Source organism: Carettochelys insculpta, chromosome 7 (genome assembly GCF_033958435.1).
Source record: "Carettochelys insculpta isolate YL-2023 chromosome 7, ASM3395843v1, whole genome shotgun sequence".
In the NCBI taxonomy this organism is placed as follows: Eukaryota; Metazoa; Chordata; order Testudines; family Carettochelyidae; genus Carettochelys; species Carettochelys insculpta.
Genome location: NC_134143.1, coordinates 11,516,094 through 11,537,850, shown reverse-complemented (window position 1 = coordinate 11,537,850; position 21,757 = coordinate 11,516,094). Strand labels below are relative to the sequence as shown.

The 21,757-nt window shown below is 39.0% G+C and overlaps 1 protein-coding gene across 5 annotated transcripts in view; it reads right to left on the bottom strand.

Annotated features, from left to right (window-relative positions):
• The window catches only part of KAT6B (lysine acetyltransferase 6B), a 202,408-nt gene that overhangs the window by 86,652 nt on the left and 93,999 nt on the right, over positions 1–21,757 (bottom strand). For all 5 annotated transcript variants that reach the window (XM_075000016.1, XM_075000017.1, XM_075000018.1 and 2 more), the window contains exons 3-6: positions 9,201–9,309; positions 3,456–3,571; positions 3,114–3,195; positions 16–148 (exon numbers count right to left, since the gene is read on the bottom strand). In XM_075000016.1, coding sequence (XP_074856117.1) covers positions 16–148; positions 3,114–3,195; positions 3,456–3,571; positions 9,201–9,309 — 440 coding nt within the window. The remainder of the gene's footprint in view (positions 1–15; positions 149–3,113; positions 3,196–3,455; positions 3,572–9,200; positions 9,310–21,757) is intronic.

Below are 21,757 nucleotides of genomic sequence, written 5' to 3'. Positions count from 1 at the left end.
AAAAATGGAACTTACAACATTCGTTGCTTTAGTTTGTTTTTCGGCCGTCCAATAGGTTTTGCATATCGTCGTCTTATTTGTGCAGCTTTCTCGTGAAGTAGCTTTCTTCCCTTCTTCTTTGGTCTGCAGACTTGGCAAATCCACATCCCTACATTGATTTAGAAAAAAATGAACTTAATTATTTTAACTGTACATCCATGTGGCAGGTGCCCATTTTGTACTCATGAAATACAATGCTACACCTCAGGTGCATTATTGCAGATTCAGGTGTTGACCAGCTAATAAGCTGAGTGCCCACAGCTGGCAGCATGTTTCTAATGGTGATGGATATCCGCCTATGCCTCAATGCACGTAACACAATTTATTCCGCACGTGGATGGAAAAATTAAAGGAAACATTGGTAGGTTGCTCTGATCTAGAGGGAAAACTTTGCTGCACTTTGCCTTCTTGAAACATGTTACAGCATGGTAGTGTCTCTGCACAATTTTTTGGTCTTACAATGTAGACAGGACAAAATCGTATTCTGTATCTCCTGAAGCCCAACTAAGATTTAAGGGGGCAGCAAATTAAATACATGTTTTGGTTCCATCCATGGTGTTAAACGAACAGTGCTTTAATCCTGTCAGGGTGTGAGGGGATTGTTATGTTTTAAAAGAGTCCCCAAATTCATGATGGTTTGCAGTGTAGATATATTAGCATACTACATCAACAATCAGGCTAACTGTGATTATATATAGTTTAATATAGCTCTATGCTCCACTTTGTTAAACGAAATCAAAACATACTTGGAACCTACAAAAATTTGCAAAAGTTACTGCATAACTGGGGTTGCAAGGTTCATATTGGTAACCAACTGTGATAGTTACAACCATCTCTATCTGTGAAAACCACTCTTGAGGACAACTGTTTGCAGGGAAAAATCACTCGGGGACAACTGGATGGTGAATGGTCATGCCGATACAGCTTACAAACAATTAACAGAAGAATTTTCTTAACCACAGCATCCTCCAGAAAATAGTATCTCCTGGTGACAGCACACTATAGTACGGTTGCTGCTAGCAGCGTTTGATAAGCCATACTGTTTTAAAATCTTGTCAACAGTAATCATATTTAACACTCCTGGGGGAATTTTGCATCACCATGCACATGCAAAATTCATGGCCTCCACAGATTTCTTTGCTTCTCTGCAGAAAACTGATTTCTGATGGGGAAGTAAGGGGAAGCCACAAGAGCAGTCACAATTCCTTCCCCAGAATCACAGGTAGGTTAGTACCGATGTCCAGAGCAGCTGCAGTAGGAGGGCTAGGCAGTCATGCACGTGAGAGAAAGCAAGAGCTAGACATTCTGTGCTTGTGGCACACAGAGCGGCTTTGGGGTATTTCTGTATGGAGCAGGCTCTGTCCCCTCAGGCAGGGCAACACATACCAGCCTGGCTGCTTAGTGAATTGTTCCCACTGCTAAATTTTTAAGGACCCTTTGCATTGCCAGACTGGTGTAAAAGGATCCTTATTGTAAGAGACAGCATGACCTTTTAAATGGTTATGGTAATTTAACAATTAGAAGTGGTTTAAATTTTTGAACTGAAAAAATTTCCCTTCCAAATGCAGTTCATGACCTGTTTGCTACTGACTCTCCTAGATGTGATCAGTGATACAGGTTGAACCTACCTAGTCGAGCACCCTTGGGATCTGACCAGTGCCAAACAAGAGAATTTGCTGCATCACAGGAGGTCAGTATCATCTATCAGTATTCCAACTCTTCCAATGCTTACTGGGCTCTTGAAAGACTTGTAGGGGTAAAGTACAGCTAAATAACAGCACAAATATGGAGGAGAAACAGGACTGGTGGTTGTAAACAAACTTTATGGGATCACAGGAAACTTGGCCACTCCTATGATAAGTGTTCATCCAGCTAACTGAAATCATGCTGGATTATGGATGTTGCCGGATAAGCGAGTGCTGGATTAGAGAGGTTCAGTCTGTGAATATAAACTAACTCCCCAACCCTCACTTGCTCTTCAGTTGCCTGTGATGAAACATTGATCATATGGCTGCAAATACATGTTAACTAATAACTAGAAGTAAAGAATCAATACTAGCTATGTTATTATTAGACAGGAGATTTCCTCCAGTGCTTGGCAATCCAATTCTCCATCCATTGTACTTGCAGTTGAATTGAAATCAGTGCGATTCCAGTGCTTTATTTTAAGAAATAAAATCTGAAGAATTTTAGATTACTGTACACAGAATATTTTTGTGCAGAATTCCCCCAGAAATGGTTTTAAAATGCAGTAGCAGGTGCTTTCATTGCCGGGTTAGGTCAAAACTCTATACAACTAATAAATATGTAATTTTGACATGCTCACATCTATTTTCAGCATTCTCCAAACTCCTCTCCAAAATGTTAGCCAGCTTATAAACTTTAGAAAATGAAGGGAGGCAACACAAACCTATCTACATCAATGGCACTTGAAAGAAACGGCCAGATCAAGTCTAGCTGTAATTTCCAAGATATGGTGACTCAGTTATGTTACCCACCATCTCTCCTTACCTGGCCAAGCACAAAGATGGGCAACTGAATACAAAAAAATTGATCATTTAAGACAAAGGGTACTACAAACAACTACTTCTGGAGCAATTTTTATAACGAAGTATGAAAAAAATCAGTAAGGTCTCCGCAGGGATTTAATGAAATGAGAGAAAAGACATGTAACACTAAGCGGAGAGAGATTCTTCGCAAGAATAAGGGAATTCTGAAAACACAACTGTCACGTGTATTTTAACAATATATTCTGGAAGACTCCAAGGAGATTTTCTCCATGTGCCCTGATACATTCCACTATGTCTATCTCATAGGTTGTCAGTTATGGCCTTGCTCAACAGCTTCACTCTGAATACACAGTTCAGTGACTCAACTCATGCTATACAATTGATCAATGGGAACGTCATTCACTTTGCAGGAAGGAATCTTACGAACAGTCAAGCTCAAAGAGGATTTGCTTTTCACGTTCCAGATGGTACTGCTAAGAAATCCATAATCCATAAATGCTGAGACTAAGTGGCACTCAAACATGTGGCCTAAGAGGTTGGTACAGGAAAGATTTTCAATATCACCTTTAGGCATTCGGGAAAGCGGTGGGTCACAGCATTCCATGTGGAACCCTCTATCGCACGAATCGCAGAAGAGCATGTTATCCTAAAAAAATTAAAAAAGGGTTAATACAAAATTACTCAAGATCCCGCATCACTGCTTTTTATATTTCAAACCTGACAGTAAGAGGGACAATAAGAAATGGAAAACAGTGATTATAGAGCTTACTAAATGATATAGGCTTATATTTTTACTCTTTTTTAAAGCAGCCTGAAATTGTAAAGTTGAAGAGACTAGTGCATAAAATGTGTTAATATGCAAACACAAAACTCCAAAGACACTATGCTATTAAAATATGAACTTACTGCATTTTTGCCTTGGATTCTGCATGCACTGCATGTCTTGCATTCAATACACTGCCATCTTAAGGCCTTTACATTTGTGGTTAACTCAGGACAAAATTTCAAACATGATGGATGCCCTGCAAAAAAAGTATTTAAAAAGTGTTGAGGTTCAATAGAATTTCAACTTCTGTGTTCTACAACAGCCACGACATAGAGTTTTTCCTCACTAGAACCCTGCCCATGTAGCAATGCTCAGAATTTTATACTTTTATAGTATGGGTAGAGGTGGAAAGTTTGCATTAACTGTAATCATAATGTGTCACTAAGTCCGTAAATGCCTGAAACACAATGATGTCTTATCCAGGCTGTCTCCACAGCATATTAAATTATTACCAACTTGTTGAGGAGGCAGGGGGAGAAAGGAAGCTCTTTGTATACTTGAATTCATCCCTTTCGTGGGAGACAGAGTGAATCGTAATTCATTAAAAGAGAGTTTAATATAATAGCAGTAATAAATTTCAAAGCTTTAGAACTAGGTTACAGTATTTAAGTACACTCAAAATCTATTCACTGAACTATATAAATATACTCTATATTTTAGTTATTTTATTACTTCCTTCTGCTGTCCTACAACACACATTTTATGACAATAGTAAAAAAAAACACCACATAGTAAGATATGGATATGAACAAAATTCAAAAAATATTTGGCATTAAACAGAAATAACAAGTATCTGCTACATGCCCTCCTATGAAATGGATCTCTGCCCCTTCTGGGGTTGATGTTTGGTGAGGACACATGTTAATGATTAAGATCATCAGTTCCTCCTTTCAAGAAGGCAAATTAACAGGCACCTCCGCAAATGCAGCAGTATGCTCCTTTAGGATTGACTGAACAATTATTGCCAATGACCTCACCAGTAATTACCCTTAGTTCTGGCAAGACAGAAGTGATATGAACATGAAAGGGCAACTCCTCAAAAGAAGAAGAATTTGCCAGTTGTGTACCCACACTGATGATTAAGACCATCAAACTACAAATTGTCAGGATGGTAAGAAGATCTGAGAGCCATACTGATTCATCACTATTTCTAGACAGATGCATCGTCACAACCACAAGGAAATGTCTGCATACATACTTATCAGTGCACTCTTAGGCTGTTTGTATGAACAGCCTGAAATATGCTAATGAGAAGCAGGTGCAAATTCCCAGCGCCTCGTTAGCATAAGGCCACACGATTTGGAGTCCAGAAGTCTTTCTTCCAGATTCCAAAACAATGTGTAGAAGCACTGCCCCCAGGGGAATGAAGTCCTTCTGGAGACCCCTTCTTCCTGAAAATTTTGGGGAACAAGGGGCCTCCGGAAGGACTTACTTTCAGAAGACCGCGCTTCTACACATTGTTTTGAAGTCTGAAAGAACATCTTCCGGACCCCAACTCATGTGACCTTATGCTTATGAGGCACCGGGAATTTGCACCTGCACCTCATTAGCATATTTTGGGCTCTTCATTAGCATGCCACTTTCGGAGGAAACAGCCTTAGAGAAGAGCCTAGCCACGTGATCCAAGCTCTCCCCTCCTCCAAGTTAGACAGCTGTCAATCTCCTTACCTGTGGATGAGCCAAATGACCACAAAAAAGCTTGAGTATAAAGCAGAGGAGAATTTCTTCCTGTCTTTGTCCCAATCTCTAAAATCCTTTAACACACAGGGCTATCTCAGGGATGACCTCACAGCTTTGAAGCCCTTCATGCAGCTTTGCTCCAAAGAAAGAACGCAGTTGGAGAAAACCAGTTTTAGACTATTACATACTGGAGAAGAGGGGTCATTAGACAGAAGTTTTTATTTTAGTTGAGAACAGAAGGAATTGTAAGTTTGGTTCTGCCTCTGCCACTTACCATCTATGTCAAATGTCTCAAACTGTCTGCCTCAGTTTCCACATCCAGGAATCTGAGAGTCTTATGTTTAGTAGTAAGTGGTTTGTGATAAATCAGTTGAAGTTTTCAAAGAACTGTGATAATAAATATTATGTAATGGACAAGCTATTATTATGCTGCATACTCTCATAATCCAGAAATGTTAATAACCTAAGTGTCTTAGATTTTGTGGTCTTCTATTTCCACCAGTTCTGTTACATTAACAATTCAGACATATCACTTGCTTCTAGTGCCCATTCATGTGGAAGAGAAATATTCACTAGAGTGTTCCTGAGGACACCTGTCACAGCCAGAATGCAAATAAAAGTGTTTTAATAGCTGGATATATCTTGGTTGGTTCCTTTCTCCACTGAACCAACCACACTCCTTCCAGTATTTTAAAATTTAAAAATGGGACATGGGCTAGTAAATAAGCAGAGAGTAGGAGACACCCATCCCTATTGCCTTAATTTGGCTTCAATTTCCACTCCCTTAACTGAAGTTATCCATCCCATTCCCTGCAGACCCCAGTTACCTTTCTCCTCTCTATGCCCTATCCCCTACTGGTCTTTGTTTGTCTATCCTCCCCACAACCCCATGCCTTGGTCTCCCTGCCCTGGGCCTTCTTTGTCTAACTACATTTGTACACATTTGCTAGTTCTCACTCTCCCCTCAATCTCAGATATCTTCTCTTCCCCTTTCCTCCATTCATCCCCACAACATAACTTCATCCTATAGTTCTATTTCTAAACATGTTCTACACTGGCTAATTAAAAGTAAGTTTGTATGACATCACCTCCACCCTCCAAAGCTCTGTGGCACCTTTCACCTCTCAGCTGTGCAGTAGGGAGTAGAAGCAGTATCATCCTCTCTCTACAACAGGTGAGAAGCAGCCTCAGCATGTGGCTCAAAGGATTATCGTGACACTGTCAAAGCTGAACAGTACCACTGTGACTGTGCAGAGCTGCCTCAGCAAACCCCACAGCAGTGTGACCAGATGCCCTAGTTCAGGGGTCTGCAAACTATGGCTCCCAAGCAGCATGCAGCTCTTTCAGGACTTCTTTGTGGCTCCTGACGCTATAATTGAAAAGTTTAAAAAAAAAACCCCAACAACCCTCCTCCTGATTATTTTCAATACACAGTGAACGTCTAAAAGCCCACAAACGAACAACTCGTATCTGAATAGCAAAGAAAATGTGATCTCAAAACGCTGGATAACATCCCCTTGCATCCTCCAGAGAGATAGACTGAGAAGGTTCAGGAGTACAAGTCAGGAAAACAGTGGTGTGTACGTACACACACACACACACACACACACACACACACACACACACAGAGTTTGAGAAAACAGAATATGTTAAAAGTTTGTTAATGTCCTGCAGTAAACATGTATCGCATTACAAATCACTGCATGTGCTGTTCTTAAAATAGTGGTTACAAAACGGAGGGTTTCAGGTTATTTATTAAGTACCATCTCATATTCACCAGCACTGCAGCTTCTGAATTATGGAATTTTTTACCAAATTGGAAACAAAGAACCTTCTTGCTATTTTGGTTGCCTAACCCTGCCCTAGTTAGTTCTACATGTACTCTGACAGAAAAGGCCAAAAGCGGGCACAACAGAGCACCCCAGATTTCAACTCTGAACAGCTTCTCTGTATCAATGGTGAAAAAGCCTCCTGTTGATGGAGAATCTCCCCTCCCAAGCATTCCCAGAGTTTCCCTGTTTTTTTGCTGGAGTCAGAGTGACCATATATGATATGGCACATATGATTGAATGAATGTACAGAGCACAGACCAACATCCTCTGAAAACAAGCACTGCAGTTTTTCCTCTGAATCAGAATTTCACCCATAGACTTGCTTGGTCCAGCAAGCATAAGGATTATTGCTACAAGTTTCTTTTACTACAACACAAAGGAACCACCTTGTAGGTCCACCGCAACATGCAAATCACAAGTTCAGTTGCAACAAACCTCTACGCAGTCTAGTTTTTCCTGTTTATGTGGTGCTCTGAGATTGACTTTTATTTTAATAAGTCATCAGTATGGCTAAACTTCAGCCATCTGGCAATCTGATTGGCAGTCTCAACATTTCATTTAGTATATTTAATACATCTGAGGAACTAATTAAAGATAATTTAGTCTTAATGAGGCAGAGAGAATGTATCAGTGTTAATTCAAATGGAAGCTGATCCATGAAAGTCAAGGCTTCCAATTCTAACATGCCTTAGAACTGCCACAGATTGTTTTATAATGCAAGAATAGCTAATATTTATTACATCCTGATTAATGCAAACCTTGTTTGCAAAGAAGCCAGTTTAACAAACTAAGCACTAATGCACTCCTTTGCAAATTAATATTAGATCTGGGGTTGACAGAAAGCACTCAGAAATTAGTAAGTCACAAATAAAACAGTTAAAGGCAACATGAACTTGAATATAGAAAATCCAGCCATTTGCTTTACTATATGCTGTAAATACATTAGGATACATGCTTATAGAAGTCTGTCACAAGGTGACACAAATCAATTCAGAAGAAGCAGATAATGGCAAAAGTTTATCTTGCAAAAATGGAAATTTCCTTTTTTATAATTCTAGTTATAGCCCATGTTCTAAGCTTTTATGTAGACATTATCTCAGCTAACAGACAGGTTCTCCCATCATCGTAAGTAATCCACCCCTGCAAGAGGTGGTACCTAGGGCAACAGAAGAGTTCTTCCATTTGGCCTAATACTGTCCACGTAGAAACTTAAGCTGGCGTAACCATAGTGTTCAGGGTGTGTTTTTTCAGACCTCTGATCAATTTAGTTAAACCAACCTAATATTCTAGTGTAGACCAGGCATAAGTGACTTGTCCACGGTCATATAACAAGTGTGCAGCAGAGCAAAGGAACCATCCAGACCAAAAGGAAGATTAACAGCTATGAAACACCTTCAAAATTATGTCACCATTGACCCACCAATCTCATTAATTTTCTCAATGACTTCATTGATCATTGTCTTCTGTTCTTCTTCTCTGGGGCACCTGGGCATTGGCCACTGTTGGCAGACGGGATACTGGGCTGGATGGACCTTTGGTCTGACCCAGTATGGCCATTCTTATGTTCTTATGTTCAAACACTTGTTGCCTAAGAGGTTACAGAAGAGCACCCTTTGGGACAAGCCCGTTGAGAAAACCATCAGTTGTCTAAAAGTCCTTTATTGGCCTGTTCAAAAATTACCTGCTATAAACACTAAGTTGTCACACATTTGTACAAAGTCTCCCCCAGTCTGCAGGAATGCACTATAGAGTATTTATATATTTGATGTTAAAATGTTTTAATTTTAATTTTCCACAAATTGCTTACTCCACCAGAATAAATATTGGGAAAACTAGTATACTGGCATTTGCCTAATATTTCAAATCACTGGATGAAAAAGTTTATATTTTCATCTATATATTTTTAAAATCGGCTTTTATATATAATCTGCAGCAGCACAGATAATATGATTCCTTTTTCCTCTACCCAGGCTTCTCTTAAATACTGTAACTCAGTGCCTGTGAAAGATGTTTCCAACAGTCTTACAGGTAATGGGTAAGATTTCGAAACTCAGATGCACAAGTTAGGTTTCTAAAATCAAAGCCCAAATTTTCAAAATATGCTTCTCCCATTGATTTCAGTGAGAGCTGAAGTCACTCAGCACCTTTGAAATTTAGGTTCAAATCAACAACAACGGCCTAATTTTTAGTTCTTCAGATTTGAAAATCTTGGCATGAGAGTATTTTGACTGTAACAGGAAATTTATACTGAACAATGACTTAAAGATAAATTTCAGATGGCTCTTATACCATTTGCAAGTAGAACTAACTTACCACTGCTGCCACAGTCTGCACAGGAGAGCAGTTCTTCTGGTTTTTTTTCACGATTTGATTCTTTAGTCCCCAAACAGAAGCTACATATTGGAATGGGATCAGCTCGTGGCTAGGGCAAAAATAAATACAAATTATTACTTCTCTTATCCAAAAAGTGATATTTCAATCACCTTTCCTTAAAATCAAAAGACAATACTTTAACTTCATTTTGTTTTCTAAATGTTAGTTTCTTGGTTTATCCAGACACTGCAATATTGAAGTTATTTCTCCCCAATGGATATTATGTTGTAGCCACCTCCCTCACCTCACATTTAAACACAAAATGTATACTTTGTGTCTTGACAGTATAATTGATAACAGCACTATCAAAGCTTTTTATAAAATGTTAATTTTGCCTCAAACACAATCCAGTCAAGCACATTTATTATCTTCTTTTATAGATGAGGAAAACAGTGGCATAAGTGGTGAAATGACTTGCTCACCGTTGCATCTCCTCAGTGGAAAGCCATGAACAACTATCAATCCTGGGCTCAACTGTATCAATTTACCTGGAATAAATGGGTCAGACGTGTTAACGTAACCCAGTCAACATCTACCACTACATAGTTTTACACACAAACTATGGGGTTTGGTACACACAGACCTCAGCCTGCTTAGTACCATAGCAAAAATCTTAAAATCTGTATGGTTTAGTAAAGTTAGGGAAAAGGCAGAACAGTTAAAACACCTGAAATGTAAAACATTCAGTGAGGTTTTGATTTTAACATTATCGTGTGTTCCCTTTTCCATTAGCTAGAGAGACTAAGCAGGAAAACCCTTGTTTGACAGTATCTTTGATGATATTCCAGTTAGGAAAAGAGAAGTTAGCAGACATGTCTAGGAGTTGTGGTTTAAGTCCAGTCCCACTTCACCTCAGTGATATCTGGGATTCTGCTGGAGCTGGAAGAAGTGGCACTGTCATCTGGATCCAGTTAGGACACCCCTTGGGATTAGGTCTGGGGTCTCAGGAGACTGTGGGGGCGGGGGCGGGGGCCGACTGCCACCATGGTGAAGCTTGTTCCTCTAGCCGCCATATTTTCTTTTTGTATTCCTTCTTCCCAGCCTCATGCCCCCCACAATAAAAGTATCTTTAAGGACTCTGTAGTGGGGCAGCTGTCCCACTCTGGCTTGCAGGAGCCCAAGCTAACCAGGAAAGAACTTACTGAAAGCTAATCAAGTGAACGCTTGAAAGCAGCCAATCAGGGCCACGCTGGGCCCTAATGAGGGGGCTGCAGGGTAGAGAGAAAGGCAGTCTCTCCCTCGAGGAGAGGAGAGAAGAACTGGCTCTTAGAGAAGCGCCTAAAACTGAGCAGTGCTGAAGAACCTGCAGAGGCTGGAAGAGCTCCAAGCTGACAACTGCCAGACTGGTGCCCTGACACAAAGAGAAGGTTCTGGGGCTGTGGGAAAGGGGACAGGGAAGCAAGAAGTAGAGCAGAGTTGGAGGAGAGTTGCTAGAAGGTCCCTGGACCAGAAACTAGAGTGGTGGGCCGGCCTGGCCCCCCTTTTCCTCCTCCCCAAATAGCTGGACTTCAGTTTGCCCTTGAAGGATGGAGCTAGACTGAGTACTACAGTGAGCCAATGAGGCAAGTGATAGCACTAGAAACTTCTAGTCCCCCAGAAGGTGGGGAAAACCCATGGAGCAGACACAGCTGGAAGGCAGTGTCCTGAAGCAGATGCAATGTTCCAGGAGTGATGTGTAAGGATGAAGGAGACCAAGGAAAGAATGGTAAGTGAGACACCACTCATGAAGGTGAACCAATGAAACAGCTAATTCCCAAAACCATCAGCAGGCAGTGCTGCTGTGGTGATGCCAACCTCATTACAGACCTGTAAAGGGACTGGTGTGCGAAACAGCCCATCCTCTCATTGTTTAGTCCACCAGTTAGGCCTAATATACAACATACCAATTCTGGCTCATTAATTTCCATTTCCACACCTTCCGTTTCTACCAAGCATAATTTCAGCACAGTCACTGAACCATCTCCAGAGGTTTTTTTGTTTAGACCAATTCAATATGTCTCTTTGGTTTTCTTGTGCCTGTTCTCATTAACACCTGTTGTGACATCTTATGAACATTTACATTTCTTTTTAGTGGAGGTTACAACTAGAGTATATTGGTAGGCCCAACTATCACAACACCTCTTGTTCATGCCTGCTCCACACTGAAACAACACTATCTCTAATGAGACAAAAATCAAGGGGACATAAAATTAAACTGAAGGTGACAAAATCAAAACTGGTGAAGGAAGTAATTATTCTACACTAGACACAAGTAAATATTAGGACTCATTATTAGTATAAGTTCAGCAAAATTCAAATAAAGATTGAGCTGTAGTAGGGAAACATGAACATTACAAGTTTTAATAACGATTACAAAAACAAGTAAGAACTTTGGAAAAGCCAGATCTTCAAGTCTCTGGGCATAAGCCTACTTCTAAATACAAAAGTAGGAGGACATGTTATCCCATAACTATCCACTAGAGGGCTTTCTTGCACCTTCCTCTGAAACAGCTGGTACCAGAGAAAACATACTGAACTAACTGGACCACTGATCAGATCTCATCTGGTAATTTCCATGTCCTTGTTTAACTAATATATTCTATGCAAATAAATGAGACAAGCACAAAGTTTAACCTAGGAAGTCTTAGCCTTTCTCCAAAACATTTTTCTGATCAGCATTCACTTGAGAGGTCTCACTGATCTTGATGTTCTTCATTTGCTGGATCAAACATCAACATATTAAAAACACTTAAAATAATTAGTATAATAAATTTCAGTGTGTGAAAATTAATTGCATCGTCTAGAAAAACCTTGCTTATGGGACTGCTCCCAATGACACAACCAAGCCCAGCCCTTTCTTCAATGTAACTATTCACTGTAGGAAGTATAAATGTTTGCACAATTAAGCACTAACAGAATTTTTAAATGTCATAGTTAATAGAGAACAGCAATGAAACAGTTAAAAATCTCAACTGAAAGATCCGGAATGCAGCAGAACTATAGTATTAGTTTAGATACCAAACTGAACAAATGATTTTTTTTAAAGAGTTACACAAGCTCTAAACCTCAACATTTTTACATTCCCAAAATGTACTTGTCCCAATGTTTCTTTACTACTCCTAGCAATACTAAGGCCCCATACACCTATTTATACATAGATCCTGAATACACAGAGGTAGTAGGTTTCATAGCTGTTAACACAATGAATTAAATAAAAATCTATTTCTCAGAACTACAGATTTATTGTTTTCTTATAGGTCCCTTTAAAACATAATTGAAGGGATTCGGATAGTCACACATACCCTTGACATACACACCACACACAAAATCCACCCTCAGTAAAATATCCTTGATTCTCTGAGGAATAATGAACTTACTGGTATTCATCTTCCCTAAATGTACTAAAAGAAACAAATTATCATCTTATGTTGTATCAAATATAACTGCAGACAACACAATGATTACTTTTAATGCTATACATTGTTACAAATAATGTGCACTGCTGGAAAAAAAAATCAAATCACCAGCTAGAGAGAAAAAATTAGAAATGACACATTGTTATTTTTCTAAGTCTATCATGTTTCTAAAACAGTGAAGATGAATTTCAGTAATTTGTTTTAGACTGTTTTGGGGTCTTCTTCAATAGTACCATTTACCTTATTGGTTGGGGCATTCTTCACTTCAAAGTTTAAAAAACAATACAAAAAGGTAAGGAAGGAAAAAAAAAAAGATGGATTGATTGCTCCTCTCAATGGCAACTTTTTAAACTCAGCTCTTCCCTTCCCACTTCAAATACACTGGAATTTTTGTCTATGCAAATGTACTTCCTAAGAGTAGTCAGAACATTTCCCCATTACAGAACCCTTTAATGAATTTGCTAAAGCAACTGCAAAGAGGTTACTGACCCGGTCATCATCTTAAAAAACACCAAGCAGCCAGTGCTATGCACTGGTGGATCAAGTTATTGCTCAAATGCAGCACAGAGGGAACACTTTTGGCCCTACAAACAACAATTAAAAGAACAGCCTGTTTTTAAAAGCAATAATATTCCCTCCACAAAGGCCAATGAAACCCTCTCTTTCCAGTCATAGTATTCTTTCCTTCATTTAACAATGCTTTAGTCGTTTCAGCCATGCTTACTGCAATAAATAATTCACAAAATGTCACGTATCATTCATGTAATGAAACAAATACAGATCTACAATCTCATTTGTCTTTCCCAGATGATTTTTTCCTGTGAGAGAGACATGGCTATCAGCCAGCACTCATGCTTTTTTCTTTTTTTGTTTTGTTTTTAACTAAAGGTAACATAAAGGACAAAGGTTGTTGGTAGTTCAGAGCTAGAAAGACTGATGTCCCCATAACAAACCTAATAATAGAAAGCTTAAACATCCTATCACTTCATGCTACGTTTTCTAGAACCCTACAGCGCTGATGTTTGCCTTCAGCCATTTATATTAATGATAACTATCTCAGCACACCAGTGCATTATAACGCAGAAATAAATGCCTGCGATGCTCCATATCACTGAAAACGTAAAACACTTTGAATCCTTCCCAATGCACTAACTCAATTATCCAAAATTATGTGACTAGGATTTTAAAAGAAATGCCACAAACTAGTTTTAGGATTATTTTGGCTCACCACTGTCTCAACAGACATATGCACAAAAAAGAATTTGTTTTACTGAATTAGGATATGATCCAACAAACACTAAAAATAGCAGATTAAGTACTGTATGTACCTTACACCCATATACCTGTGTTTCCAGGTCATATCTATTTGTTTAACGGCCCAACCCAAGTAGTTAAGTACCAGTGTCCTCAACACAAAGTTAACATGTAAAAAAGAATAAAGTATAATTCTCCTCCTCCTCCTACACCAACAAGAATTGCCAGGTAAGCTCAGATCACACCATCTTTGTAGTCAGCAGTAATGGCAGGAAGAAGAAAAGACACAGCATGACTTTCACCTCAAACTCACTATACTAGCGTAGTGAAAGAAATCTTGTTGTGTCTTGTAAACTGAACTGATGTGATAGAAAAGATGTTGACTGAATAAATGTGAAACCTCAACATATTTTCTGACCGTAGAAAAAAGTCACAAATAATTTGCTACCAACTTTAAATCACCACAAAAGCTCATTTTTAAAGAGCACAAATTACTAACCGTGTTAAACTATCTAGTCAGGTGAGCTAGTAGAGGCTGCATGCCACCTGTTCAAACAGTGTGCATACAACCTAATTAATCAAGGGCCATTTTTCCCTATGAATTGACTTTGAGAGCCAGTGAAAATACCATGATACATATAATGACTTAATTTTGTTTTAGCATAGTAACTTAATATTTCTAACCTGTATTTTCTCTTACCAGAGCTTGTAGAGTGGTCACCATTAATTATTCACCACTAAGATTAAAAACTGTCTCCTTCCACGTGTGTTACTGATAACAAGTATGCAAGGATTTCACATGCTAAAACAGAGGACTGCCAACACGCTTCCTGATAGATGTTTAAAAAAAAATTAAGTCTTGAAGCATTTTCTATTATTCTTGTGAGAGTAACATGACATGAGTAACTCATTGTATTTTAACAGGTATCAGACCACAGTTATTTGCACATATATCAGACTGTTGTACTTGAATGGCACAAAAATACTAGAATGCCGCAGTGATAGTAATTTCACTGACATCAATAGCTCCGAGACATGCCCATGGGAACACAACGGCCCTCTAGCTGCACACTTCATAACCTGGAGCTGTCCAAGGACAGCAAGATGTCTCTACACCAGTATATATGAAAACCAACCCCAAGCTATAAAATAACAAAAATATTTATTATAACCACTGAAGTAATTTATATACATTGTTCAGCAGTTTGTGTTATTTTGACATTTCATAAAAAAAAGAATTATTTGCTAAGAGGTCCTTTTTCCACTCCATGTTAGAAATATAGTATTAGTATCTAAGAGCATTCTATTCTCAACACTTACAATTTAAAATACATTAAATTAATTAAACCAGTGCAAATTGTGTTTAGACAGCCACTGTTATAGAGCCTGAAATCTGCCCTCTGGAACAAGACCTTACATTTTCCATGAGCCACAGCTATTTGTCACACAATGATAATGAGCTTTTCCTACTTGACCAAATTAACCATCGATTAAAATCCAATGGAGTTACACCAATTTACACTATGACAAATTTGGCCCAAGGAGCAAGAGAGCTTGGTATTTCTCTTCACCATTTGCTAATGCTCTTATGGAAGTTACATGTTGTTCAAATACTCTCCAAGTTACTTAGACTGTGGCAATGTGATGGGGTTGAAAGGTCAAATATCAAACCTATGAGAGAGATCTTCCATGAATTCTAAGTTCCCAATTCTACAAACTCTGAATAGCTTCATACCTTGATGTGGTTCCACTGAATTCTATTGGATTAAGGGTCAAGATCACATTGTGCTTTGCAGACTCCTACCATGCTCAAAGTTACTTGTGTTCTTAGTGAGATCCCACAATTATCTGTCACCCATATGCATTAACTAGTTTAGATTTTTAAATCTGTGCTTTTTAAAACTGAAATTTCTTAAGAAAAGTTGAAAATGTTTTTAAAAAGTTAAACTCACTATAGTCCCACAAACAAACTCCCTTATCTCAAAGCTTCACCTCTACTACAAAAATGGAGTAGAAAACTTTATAGCTACATCTACACTAGAAGCATCTGTCTACAGAAGTTGCTGTCAGGAGAGAAGTTCCAACAAAATTTCTTTCAACAGATAACATCTACATATGTAAGCGGATCAATCTTTTGACCCACTCTGTCAACAAAAGGGCCCCCCGAAGCACCTACACAGCTTTTTCTCAACAGTTTCTGTAGACAAAATGCATTTTGTATGTAGACACGCTGTGAGTTTTGTCAGCCAAACCCTGGTTTTGTCTACAAAACACTCTCTAGTGTAGACGTAGCATAGATGTATTATATATACACAGCCATTATACACCTATATTCAGTAGACAGAGGCAGCAAGCGAGTAATTTCAGGCTGAAAGGTGCTTTTACGTCAAGTTAGAGGCTGGGGTCAACACTGTTTAAACTGGAAATTGCCACAATCTTAACTATGGATCCCCTGCTATGGTCCCATAATCTTTATCCCTGTGCAGACAGCTACACTCTTATTTACAACCTTACGAAAAAGTTTTCTAAAAACATTCCAATTAGTAGTACGGATCTGCTTCTCTGGCCTGTTCTAGATTTCCATAATGTTACTAAATGGTCCCTGAAGACTCTGCTTTTAATTTCAGTTCCTACTGAGATAGGGGTGTGCATACACGAACTAGAACTCTTTTTCTGCATCAGAAGACAGGCCAAGGACCAAAGGGAGCAAGGGGCTGTTATCTCAAGCACAATTGCTTTGATGGTTGATCTGTAGGAGGCACATTGGCATGGTATTATGACTACTTTAAACTGCAGTTCCCTTGCTGCACATCCTATGTTTTTATCGTCTAGAACTGACAACCCAGCTCCTTACATAGACACACATTCATTCTCTCTCTCTCTTTCTCTCACACTCACACACACACACACAAAATTTCTGCTCTTGCCTGCTCTTCATCTATAGTCCAACTGTCTTTCAGACATTACATTTGATTGAAAAGATTATTATTATATCATAATTAGGATTTAGGCTTCAGATTCATAATAAAAATACTACAAAGGCTGCTCTGAGCAGGTGCTTGGAAATACTTCTACCAAAAAATCTTTAAGTTCAGATTCTTACCACCATTAACAGCTTTTTAACCAAGGATCTCAAAATGCTGGAAAAACATTCTACTGCCTGAACCTCCAACACCCCCTTGTGAGCAGTAAAATGGGGATAACAGTTTTTACAAATGGGAATCTGAGGTACACACAAAAATACTTGCTCAAGGTCATGTAGCAGAATCAGAGCAGAGACAGGTTCCCTTACTCCTAGCGCTGGGCTTACCCTCAAGGCAATTTTCTTTTTTTGCTTGAAAAATGTGAGAATGCAAAGGGTGTTTATCCATGAAAGCTCATTATCTAATAGATAAAATCAATTTTCTTTAAGGTGCTCCAGGACTGCTTGGGACTTTTTTGTTTGTCCGTTTGTTTTTTTGTGAGGTTAACAAGTACCATTCACATAGCACTTGCATTTTAGAGCAGATTTTCACTCAGAGCCTTTATTAATCACTGTATAAACATCACCTATCTGCACCCATCTATATGCACCCATCTTTGGGAGACACCACCTCTCAGCAGCATTATCTTCCCCTAATGTTTTCAACCAATACAGATTGCTCCCTGGCAATATTAACTAATTATTATTCTATTTGCTAGAATTCTTTATCTTTATTGAAAAGAACTCTGTTCACATTTTAGTGAGTGAAGAAATGCAAAAGACAGCATACACTAAAAAAGACAGGTTTCTAAATTAAACATTTTTCAAAATTCTCATAAGACAGTGCCAGTTTTCTCAAACAGGAAGACAATATTTCAATTTACACTCAAGACAGGTGAGATCACACGAGCAACTGCTCAGAGACCAAATGTCTGATTTGTAGCTTTGGATGTCTACAATATGAAGACGACAACTGGCTACAAACAAATTTCATGCAACGACAGCAAACTTGGCCATGTCCAGGATAAGTGGACATCCAATTAATGACAACCATGCTGGACCATGGATGTTGCCAGATCAGAGAGATTCAGTCTGTATGACATCTACCATGGTAACATTCAAATGCCTCAGTCAGGACGATTGCCCCACTGCACTCGGCAGTGTATAAAAATTAAGAAAAAATATGTGAAGAAAAGTAAAGATTAAAATTCAGCCCATGTGTATGGGATATGCCCTAGGCAGAGGCAATAATTAAATACAATTTTAGTCAAATTAAGGCTTACGTCATGCCAAAGGTTTGGGTTGGTTCCCACCAACCTTATCCTACAAGCCATTATCTCTACCACTACTTCACTTTGTCTGGTTATCTTTTATAGCCACATAGGTTGAAACCTAAATCACAAACTCCTTCCACTGTAAATCAGCATTTCCCAAAGGGTGGGGCATAACATCCTGGGGAAGATGCAGAGGAGTAGGTGAGAGGTGCAGACCTATCACTCAGTTACTTTTCAATGTCTCAGGGCTTGTCTTCATTTCTGTGAAGAGCAACCTGGTTCAGGTCAATCTCTCACTGATCTCTCTGGGGTCTGCAGGTGACCCCTGTACTCCTCAATATGATGAGGAGGAGTAAGGGAGGTCAACAGCAGAAACACCCCCATTGACCTTCTTTACTGAAGACAGTAAATAAGTTTATTTCTGATACATCTATCCTAGCTATGCAATTGCCATATCCAGAATTGCGGATCTGAAATCAACTTATTTTCCTAGCATAGACCAAGCCTCTGTAATTTTTAAAGGGCAGCCTGAAGTTGCTAAGGCTGTGAAGAAAACCAGGCCCTGAGTATACTGGAGGCAGAAAATCTGAGTTTACAGAGAGCCTGAAACAATAGTAGCTACTGAGATACCGAATACCTTATTCATTTCAATGGGCACCAACTTGGATGTCAATGACAATGCTCTGTCAACACAAACTATTTCACTGTTCATCAGGAGAGATAAAAAAGGTGTGGAATTAGAAAGAATACTGCATGACAACATTTAAGAGAATCTGATTGTAATTTCTTGAAGGAGTCATTTTTGAAAATTTTCTAAGTTCAGTAACTTCTCAAGATGATACTATCAAACTAAAATTCACCTAATTTCTTTAAAAAAAATCCAGTCCCTGAGCATAGCCAACTCTTTTAAAGAAGTATGCTAATTTTTCTGAAATTCTCTTTTAAAACGTGTGCTTACAAGTCTTATTCGGGATAAGGAATGAGAGCTTTAAGTTAGTCACCTTACATTTTACTTCTAACCAAAACAGATACAAAATAGATACAAAATTGCCTCACAGAAGGAAGGATTCTTATGTTGACAATGTCCTTTTAAGTGGCACATTCAAGTTTGGTAGGCATAAAAACCAAACAGAAGAGCATTAGTTTTACTCCCCATGCAAGCATCTCTTCACAGCATTTTGGTTACACCCCAGTGATGACATACAATTTCTAGCTCTTAATTTATTATGAGTGGACACATGGATGAGCATTTACATTGCACACTCCCCATCATTACCAAGACCAAGATAATCAGCCAGCTAGTGAACCAAAGTCAGTGAGAAATCTTGGTCACAGTCCACCTGAGCCACACTGCACATACACTAAGAAGAAAAAAAGGCAACTACCAATTCTGCCAAATTATACTAAATTACATGATAGTTCGGTGATATAAATCAAATTAACAGCTGGATCTCATCTTCACTTATGAACCTAAGCTTGCATTTAAACTTAAAGTGAAGAGTGTAAATCCATTAATCCCATTGTGCTGTGACAGGATTTAGTCAGTTCTGATTACTTACAAAGACAGGAAAAGTTTCAGAGTTACAAGATGCCATCTGGCAGTGGGCTAAAGCCAAGATAATGCAATGTCCTCACAGCTCCTGTGAAACCACACCACCTCTATGAGGGCAAGACACCTACCTTTTCCAGTGGCATCACAAAAAGAGGAAGGAAGATTTCTCTTTTCCCCGGATAGCAAAAGGAAGGCTGGCTATGTCATTCTACTGTCCTTTCCATTCGTGCCATTCAAAATAAGACTGGGAGAAGAGGACAATCTCTTGTTCCTCAGAAATATCACTGAAAAGGTAGTGGACTTACAGCACCTTAAACTTTTCTGCTGGAAAGGTTGGAGCTTTTCCACCTTTGTACTAACTCTACAGCTAGAAGAACGTAACTCCAAAAGCACTGGGAATTCATGCTGAGCAGTCAGATCGTAGCAGCTGAAATGGATAGGTATGTGCTAAATAATATTCCTTTCCAGTCTGATCACCTTGTAGTTCTGAATTGCTACAGTCACTTGCTGTCAAGCCAGAAAAGCAAGTTTTCCCCACCACTGCTTCAACAGACTATCTAATTTATATCCAAAATGCCTCCAGCTCTCTGGAGTCACATAAGGAATCCCCGTGTATTATAAATGCCTGATGCAAGCTGGAACTTTGCTGTAACTCTCAGTCATCTGTGACCAGTGCCCTTCCATAGGTTACTTAGGTATCCTAGGCCTTTGCAGATTTCCCACAATGAAATTCTTCTGCTGCTTTCATCTCTCATAATTGCAGCTCTTTTTCATCTGCTCGTCATTGGCTTATGGAACTAGAAAGATGGAAGAAATAAAAAAGTGTCCCTCAAACTCCTGACAAAGTTTCCCAAGGTTCATGCTACCACCACTTCAGCTTTTAGAAAGCATCAGAACATTAGATTTCACATGCCTGAAATACTTCTGAATGTGTTCCAATCTGCAGTCTAAACTTCAAGTCACTTATGATCAGAAAGATTTACAGAAATAGTTCTTCCACCAAAAGTTCACAGTTACGCTCAAACGGCAATGGCTGACTTAGTCATTTGAAATAAACGTTCACCAAAAAAAGATTCTAGTAATGCTGGCTATAATCTTACAGTCTGAAGAAGCTATACTCTAGTTTAATACCTCTTACAGATTTCCACGTGAGAAGAACCATCATTATGATCTAATCTGATGTCCTATGTAGTATAGCCATAGAACTTCCCCTAAAATACTACCTAGAGTAGATCGTTCAAAAAAAGAGATGAGTGATGGGGTGGGGAATCCATGATAACCATTGGAACAATTTTACTATGGGTTATTTCCTGTCTGAATTTGACTAGCTTCATCTTCCATCCACGTTCTTCTCCAGATGGAAGAGCCCATTATTAATATTTGTTCCACATGTATTTATTTATAGACTGCATTCAACGAACCTTTAATCTTCTGTTATGCTAAATAGATTGTGCTCATTAAGTCTATCACTTTAAGACGTGTTTTCTACCGGAAACCCACTGATCGCTATACTTACCTTCACGCTTCCATCCTGCACATAACTAGATCCATTGTTTACAGTCAAGCCCTTAGGTACAATCGCATTTGCTCTGATCCTACTGACAGAGACCAAAAACTACAAGATCTTTACCAAATATTCATAAACCTGAATAACCCACCAGGAGAAATAAAAAAACAAATCGACAGGGTCAGATGAATACCCAGAGACCAGCTACTCCAAGATAGGCCCAAAAAGGCCAAGAACAGAACACCACTGGTCATTACCTACAGCCCCCAACTCAAACCACTGCAACACATTATTAAAGACCTACAACCTATCCTTTATCAGGATGCCACACTCCAGAAGGCCCTAGGTGACCCGCCTGTTCTCTCCCACAGACAACCTCCCAACCTTATGAGGATTCTCACCAACAGCCACAGTCTATACCGCAGGAACACCAGTCCTGGAACTTTTCTTTGCAACAAAGCCCGCTGCCAGCCTTGTCCATATATCTATTCTGGCGATACCATCACTGGACCTAACCAGGTTATTCACAGAATCACGGGCATATTCTCATGTT